At 39.2% G+C, this 8,621-nt stretch overlaps 1 protein-coding gene and 2 pseudogenes across 1 annotated transcript; all 3 read left to right on the top strand.

Annotated features, from left to right (window-relative positions):
- Window positions 1-1,297, top strand: part of LOC104778616 — a 3,591-nt pseudogene extending 2,294 nt beyond the window's left edge.
- Window positions 1,982-4,660, top strand: LOC104766332 (cation/H(+) antiporter 6B-like). Its single transcript, XM_010490202.2, is given in 6 exon segments — window positions 1,982-2,050; window positions 2,053-2,271; window positions 2,359-2,727; window positions 2,730-3,371; window positions 3,493-4,146; window positions 4,229-4,660. Coding segments are annotated over 6 exon segments (2,385 nt in total).
- LOC104778615 overlaps window positions 4,947-8,621 on the top strand; it is a 7,664-nt pseudogene continuing 3,989 nt past the window's right edge.

Below are 8,621 nucleotides of genomic sequence, written 5' to 3'. Positions count from 1 at the left end.
GAACATCTTTCACAGCAAATAAGGCCAGAGGTTTTCACAATCCTATCTACCTTCACCCTCTTCAACTCTATATTTATACCAATGGCCTTGGAGCTCGTGCATGACCGAACCAAAAGATTCAAATGCTACCGAAAAAGGAATTTGATCATCTTGAAAGAAGGCGCGGAGCTCCCATGTCTTATATGCGTCTCCAAACCTGATCACATAACTTCGATGACCAACCTTTTGGAAGGTTTCAACCCATCAAAAGATTCTCCAATGGCGTGTAACATACTTCACCTCATTGAACTTTTGGGTCAAGCCAATCCCATGTTCATTTCCCACCAGTTGCAACAACCAGAGCCCGGGAGTACGTCTTGTTCGGACAATGTCATAAACTCCTTCCGTCGCTTTCAGAAAAATTTCTTTGACTATACATCACTGGATATTTTCACTTCCATCTCCATGTCTCAACACATGCATGAGGACATTTGTTGGCTAGCCCTATCCAGAAGCCTATCGCTGATTGTGCTTCCTTTCCATCGAACCTGGTCTACTGATCGATCCAATATTATTTCCAACGATGATAAGCTGAGAGTTCTCAACATTAACGTCCTGAAACGAGCCCCATGCTCTGTTGGAATCTTCATCTATCGCAAGCCCATCGTCGAATCTCATCTGGCTAAGTACCAGAGCAAGGTATAGTGTACCCCCAAATATATAACACTTTTCATTATTTTATTTTATTTTATAACTATATCTAACCGTTTGGGCCTAAATATATAAGAGTAACCTAATTAAGAAAGTTCTCATATCTGCAGATATGTTTGGTTTTTAACGGTGGAAACGACGATATAGAAGCTTTGGCGATAGCAAATCGAATGAGACTGACAGAAAAGGGAACAAGCCTAACGATCATAAGATTCATTCCAAAATTTGCTGAATTGGAGAACCAGGAGTGGGAGCAGCACCAAATGGTTAATCTAAAGGAGAACGTGAGTAACATTATTGGGTCCAACGTAAAAAAAATGATGACAAGGTGAAATACATCGATAAGGCGGTTTCTGATGGATCTGAGACTTCAAAAACCTTGCGAGGAATGGCAAATGATTATGACTTGTTTATCGTTGGAAGAAGCAGTGGAATAGGTACTGAGCCTACTAGCGGAATTAGTGAATGGACAGAGTTCGATGAATTGGGACCCATTGGAGATTTATTAGCATCACATGAATATCCTTCGAGAGCATCAGTGTTGGTTGTACAAAAACAAGAGTACATTCATCATACAAAAAGCCAAAAAAGGCTATCTAAGAAGTAATCTGAGATGATATATGTATATGCTCAGGATCATTTGTTTAATGTTGTATTTTTTCTCTACATCAAAGATTAGTTTAGAAAGTTATGGAGTAAAAATGATTCGAGTTTCTTCTTATATAATAACCTCACGATTTTGATCAAATATTTTTGAAATTAATAATAAAATTTGAGTACTTTCTTATGGTAGAGCTAGCCTACTGTATGATGATCTTCTTTCAACCTTAGCTGCCCTTGTTGTCACAATTCTAATATAGATTCTCTTGTAATAACATGGTCTGTTTAACAAAGAATGAATACCGAACGTTAATTATAATAAATTACATAAGGCGTTAAAGATTGATTTTGAGGTCCTAATTAATGGCCATCACCCTATCTAAATGGCTGTTTGTTTAGAGTGCCTAAGGAGATCATTTTGTTTTAAAGCAATACAGCTTAAAAAGGCCAAAAAACAAAGATAACACCTGGACCGTACAATCCCTATATTTATACCTTATGCTAATTTTAGAGATTTATTTTTTTAATTTTTTTTTAGAGATTTTTTATGGGATCTGTGTGATATCCATTTGACCGGTTTTTTTAGTTCTTCCTTTGACTGCAAAACCTTTTCATTGTCAAGATTTTTTATAATTTTCTTCTTGTTGTTTTGTTTTTGGTTATACATAGACAAGGAGGTTATTTGTCTCAAATGGATGCAGAATATGGGACTTGGGGCCAAGAAATCATGTTGGACAACAATGGGAAAAGAGCAGAGATGGGGGGGGGAAGATGGTTTGCGATGTAAGTCCACATATAATGTTGAACTCAGACGGCGTAACAGAAAAGATGGCTTCCGGATCTACGGGAATGGAATTCTGGGAGTACCCTCTTCCTCAACTGGAGATCATAATTCTCTCCACATTCGTATTCTGGCGTTTTTTTGATATCTTGTTCAAGAAGTTACGTGTTCCTATCCCTAAGTTTACCTCCATGATGCTTGTAAGTAATTAGGAGGTTTCTAATAATGTCCAGATTTGATCAGCGATGTTCGGATAAAATACTCCATGTTCTCTTGTTTTTTTGAAGGTTGGGGCAGTCTTCAGCGAGGTGTTTCAGTGGGTGGAAATGTCACGGTTTCAGCATATATTTATCAATGATAACAAGTATATGCCAAATGTTGCTGAGACTATTGGCGCATTTGCTTTTACCCTAGATTGGTTCCTAAGAGGAGTGACTACGGATGTTGGAATGATCAAAAAGTCTGGAACGAAGAGTGTTGTGATTGGACTCACCTCAATGATCATCCCATTGCAAATCGGAAAAGTCATTTATTCATCTAGAGAGAAATCAAGTATCCCGACCATGACAGATATGGAGTATGCTGTAATGATATTCACCATGAGCATGACGCCCTTCACTTGCCTCAACATGCTCCTTACCGACCTCAAAATAGTTCACACACTGAGTTCGGCCAAATAGCTCAGTCATCTGGGATGGTAACGGATATGCTTGCCTTTTTCTTGAGTGTATGGAAAAACATAAGCCGCGATGAAATTAATAGAATACGTATGGGAGTTGGTATGATGCTATTCTTTATTTGTTTGTATCTTGTGCGGCAATTTATGCATTGGGTTATCAGAAATACGCCAGAAGGAGCGCCAGTGAAGAACATCTATCTCTCCATCGGTCTCTCGCTGGCTTACTTATCTTATCTTTTCTGGAGTCACTTCTTATTCTTCGGACCGTTGGGGGCATTTGTTCTTGGTTTGGCTATCCCTAACGGACCACCATTAGGATCACTTTTTATACGAAAATTCGAGAGTTTCAATGAGGGCATTTTTTTACCCCTCTTTGGATCACTTAGCATGATTAAACTAGATTGGTCGTATTTACGAAAGGGGTTTGGAAATGGAAAACAGGGTCATATGTACGAGTGCTTTTCATTCCTTTCTATCTTATACATAGCGAAACTTGCTACTTCGTTCTTACTCGCCCTAGCTGCAAAGATGCCCTTGCGAGACTCAATTATCCTAGGTATTATCATGGGCACCAAGAGTAGTTTCGAGTTGTCTTACGTCCTCCAAGCCTTCGAAAAAGACGTACGTAAGAATATTTTTGCTATATATAGTCATATATATAATTAATGATAGATCATCATAATTATTTGTATATTAATTCTATGTTTTAATGTTTTTAATAATGTCTCTCGTATTTTAACAGAAGATTGGTCTAGAGCTCTTTACGCTCCTCGGCGTATACATTCTGGTAAACTCTTTGTTAACACCAATGGCTATACATTTCTTGTATGACCGGTCAAAGAGATTAGTGTGTTACGGAAGAAGAAACTTAAAACATAACTCAGAACTGCAAACGCTGGTGTGCATCAACAAGCCAGACAACATAACATCAATGATTAGCCTTCTTAGAGCTACTTCCCCATCTAAAGACTCTCCAATAAGGTGTTGTGTTCTTCACCTAATCGAGCTAGTGGGTCAAGCTACTCCCACGTTTATCTCCCACCAGCTTCAGAAACCAAAGCCTGGAAGTCGGTCTTATTCCGAAAATGTCATAAGCTCTTTCCAACTGTTTCAAGAGAATTATTGGGACACCGCTTCCATAAACATGTTTACGTTTTTAACTTCCGCTAAAGAGATGCATGAACACATATGTTGGTTTGCTCTTGATAAAGGTTCAAATCTGATCCTCCTCTCGTTTCACCGCTCTTGGGGGGCTAACGGATATGGCATTACCTCAGACGATCAAAACCTAAGAGGTCTTAATCGTAGCGTTCTGAAACGAGCTCCTTGCTCTGTCGGAATCTTGGTTCATCGCAAACCAATCTGGCAACTCAAATCCGTAGAATCTCCATGCCGCGTACGTAACTCTACATTTTCTTTATTAATTTACATGAAGAAAAGATGTTGAATCTTTCTTGATTATCACATACTGAGTGCAGGTATGCTTGATTTACGTGGGTGGGAATGACGACAAAGAGGCCTTGGCATTAGCTAACCACATGAGAGGCAACCAAAAAGTGAATCTAACGGTGATGCGTCTGATCCCTGCGTCTCATACCGAGGAGAGTAGCAAGAGGAATCATAGTCAAATGGCAGAGTACAAGAATAGTCTTGAAGAGAGGCCTCGAGATAACTCCAGCATCATTGAGTTGACAGTGGCTGATGGCACAGAGACTTCCACATTTTTGCACTCCGTGGCGTACGACTATGATCTATTTGTAGTCGGTAGAAGAAGCGGGATTGGTACTACAGTCACTACAGGACTTGGGGAATGGATGGAATTCGACGAACTTGGAGTCATCGGGGATTTGTTAGCATCTGAATATTATCCTTCTAGAGCTTCCGTTTTGATCATCCAACAACAAGAATGACTAGCCTAGCTTCAATCTTGTGTTTCTTTCCTTTACTTATCCTTTACAACCAAAACGTATAGGATCTTTTGTATTACACACATAGGAAACCCAGAGTAGACATTTGGGAAAACACATGTATATGGGAAAAATATGAATTTGGTGAAAGAGCTCAAAAACATCAAGCCCACTAACTTGCAGATCGGCCCATTAAAATTCTAAAATATCTTAGCCCGTTTAAGGTGGTCCTAATTTGGCCCAAAATAAAGGAAATAGACGCGGGCAAAACAATTCTGCCGCCATATCATAATACACTGTACCTGGGTGGGTTTCTTCAAGTTTGCAAATTTTGCCCCCTTTCTAAAACCCTAATTTCAAACTCGACTGATGTTAGCAATTCGATCATCAAATTGCCTCCGATACGTACATTGTCTCGCTACTAAAACTCAATTCTCCTCCGTCTTGCTGTCTTTTAGCCGCCGAGTTTCCCACTTGCGACTTAGCTCGTGCCACAGAGCCATGTCTTCTAACCGCCCTTCTGCATTTGACGCTCTTATGTCCAATGCTCGCGCAGCTGCCAAGAAGAAGACGCCTCAGACCTCCTCTGCCTTGTCTCGCTCTCCGAACAAAAGGAAAATTGAGGAAACCCAAGACGCTGATTTGGCCAAACCTCTTGTTTCCGAAGGTACAGTGTCGAAAACTGAGGATCCCGTAGAGCCTGTTTCTGATTCCGCGAAACCCAGATCGGATACGTCGTCGATTGCGGAAGATTCCAAGACCGGAGCGAAAAAGTCTAGGACTTTGAGCAAAGCTGATAAAATTGGCGAGATGAAGAGCAAAATTGGGTTGTTGAAGAAGAAGCCTAATGATTTCGATCCTGAGAAAGTGTCTTGTTGGGAGAAAGGGGAGAGAGTTCCGTTTCTGTTTCTTGCGTTGGCTTTTGATCTGATTTCAAATGAAAGTGGTCGAATTGTGATTACTGATATTCTGTGTAACATGTTGAGAACCGTTATTGCCACTACACCTGAGGATTTGGTTGCTACTGTTTATCTTTCTGCCAATGAGATTGCTCCTGCTCATGAAGGTATAGAATTGGGAATTGGTGAGGGTTCAATCATCAAGGCAATCTCTGAAGCTTTTGGTAGGACTGAGGATCAGGTTAAGAAACAGAATACGGTATGTTGACTTTTTTTCTATTTACTTGTAATTTTGGTTGCTTTATAATCCAATGAACCTGTCTAGTGGAATGTGATTGCAATAAGGTTTTAGAATAAGAAAGTTAGCAGTTCTGAAATTGTACTCCATTTATAGGAACTGGGAGACTTGGGGCTTGTAGCAAAAGGAAGCCGTTCGACTCAGACTATGATGTTTAAGCCCGAACCGTTGACTGTTGTCAAGGTTTTTGATACGTTTCGACGAATTGCTATGGTATTTTGAACCCATGACTGTTTATGGCTTTTGAATGCTTGCAATTTAGGTTATGATTTGAATGAGATTCAATCAACCTTCTTTTGTTTGACAATCAGATATGTGTGGGACTACTGCATGTTAATTATTGCAGGAAAGTGGAAAAGATAGTACGGAAAAGAAGAAGAACCGAATGAAGGCACTTCTTGTGGCAACAACAGACTGTGAACCTCTTTACTTAACACGTTTACTTCNTCTGCCTTGTCTCGCTCTCCGAACAAAAGGAAAATTGAGGAAACCCAAGACGCTGATTTGGCCAAACCTCTTGTTTCCGAAGGTACAGTGTCGAAAACTGAGGATCCCGTAGAGCCTGTTTCTGATTCCGCGAAACCCANCTGTTCATTTGTTTGGGTTCATTATTCCGCCATTCTTAAAATTTACCTTGCAGGCAAAATTGCGTTTAGGGTTCTCAGGTCAGACTGTCTTAGCTGCCTTGGGACAAGCCGCTGTATATAATGAAGAGCACTCAAAGCCACCGCCAAATACCAAGTCTCCTTTAGAAGAGGTTTGCTTTCTCGTTTAGTTTTTTATTTTTATGTATTTTCCACTTATATCAGAATCCATTCTTTTTTGAGTTCTGTGAGTAAGAATATAATTTCTGAGCTACTAGAAGGAATTAAGAATGTTACGCGAGGCTGTAGGATCTCTATGTAGGTCACAATTTACCTCATATACAGTTCTGTTTTCTTTTTTTTTTCTGATGTTTTGAACACGTGTAATTTGTCAAGACACTTCTTTCCTAGATCCATCTTTTTGCTCTATCCTTGTAGGCTGCGAAGATTGTTAAACAAGTATTCACGGTGCTTCCTGTCTATGACATTATTGTTCCTGCCCTTCTATCTGGTGGTGTGTGGAATCTTTCAAAAACTTGTAACTTTACACTGGGTGTTCCAATTGGACCCATGCTTGCAAAACCAACCAAAGGTGTAGCAGAGATACTGAATAAATTCCAGGACATCGTTTTCACATGTGAATACAAATATGATGGAGAACGTGCACAGGTAATATATTGGTGTCTACTTAATTCGGGCNGTTGAGAACCGTTATTGCCACTACACCTGAGGATTTGGTTGCTACTGTTTATCTTTCTGCCAATGAGATTGCTCCTGCTCATGAAGGTATAGAATTGGGAATTGGTGAGGGTTCAATCATCAAGGCAATCTCTGAAGCTTTTGGTAGGACTGAGGATCAGGTTAAGAAACAGAATACGGTATGTTGACTTTTTTTCTATTTACTTGTAATTTTGGTTGCTTTATAATCCAATGAACCTGTCTAGTGGAATGTGATTGCAATAAGGTTTTAGAATAAGAAAGTTAGCAGTTCTGAAATTGTACTCCATTTATAGGAACTGGGAGACTTGGGGCTTGTAGCAAAAGGAAGCCGTTCGACTCAGACTATGATGTTTAAGCCCGAACCGTTGACTGTTGTCAAGGTTTTTGATACGTTTCGACGAATTGCTATGGTATTTTGAACCCATGACTGTTTATGGCTTTTGAATGCTTGCAATTTAGGTTATGATTTGAATGAGATTCAATCAACCTTCTTTTGTTTGACAATCAGATATGTGTGGGACTACTGCATGTTAATTATTGCAGGAAAGTGGAAAAGATAGTACGGAAAAGAAGAAGAACCGAATGAAGGCACTTCTTGTGGCAACAACAGACTGTGAACCTCTTTACTTAACACGTTTACTTCAGGTATGCACCAATTGCCACATATTTTTTCTGTTCATTTGTTTGGGTTCATTATTCCGCCATTNTCACGTATGGTTTCAGCCTTAAATTCTGCCTATTCATTTTAGTATTCTATTTTAAATTGCCAGAGAAATATTAATGTGATCTAGTTTTCATCTTGTTAGCCACTAGTCAGTGAGTTAACAAAATAAGCATAGCATAACGATAATACCCTTTTAGATCAGATTTTCCGGTTTTGACACTGTCTAACCAATGATTTGTCCAACATTCTGAACAAACCTTGTTACATTTATGGATATTTTATGGCACTTTTCGCGGATAGTTTTGGTGATTGACCTAATTCCTTATGATCATACTAAAGTTTAGTGTTGGTATGAAGAGGATTATTGAAATATATCAACTGTTATAACACTCTTTCTCACCTGGATTAGTTTACTTAACTTGAAGCTAGCTACTTTGACTATTTGACTTGATGTTTTGTTTTCTATTTTCTTGTTTTTTTTTTCTCAGATTTTGAGCACTCGAGCCCGTAAAAATGTGAATGTCAATGATATTAAGGTTGGCGTATGCATCTTNGCGGGTGAATGCTATACTTAGATCTGTCTTATTTAAGTATGCCATCATGGTTTGGCTTATCATCAATTAATTTCTGCAGATACATTTTATGGAGGATGGTACATTTGAGATATACAGTCGAAATGCTGAAAGAAACACTGGGAAGTACCCGGATGTTGCGATTGCGTTATCAAGGTAACCTTCTGGTGTAACTTGTTGAAAACTTTAGAAAGAACCAATCTTTCTACTGAAGCTGTGAATCATCT

Source organism: Camelina sativa, chromosome 3 (assembly GCF_000633955.1).
Source record: "Camelina sativa cultivar DH55 chromosome 3, Cs, whole genome shotgun sequence".
NCBI classification, from domain to species: domain Eukaryota; kingdom Viridiplantae; phylum Streptophyta; class Magnoliopsida; order Brassicales; family Brassicaceae; genus Camelina; species Camelina sativa.
This window is presented reverse-complemented; position numbering and strand designations above follow the sequence as displayed.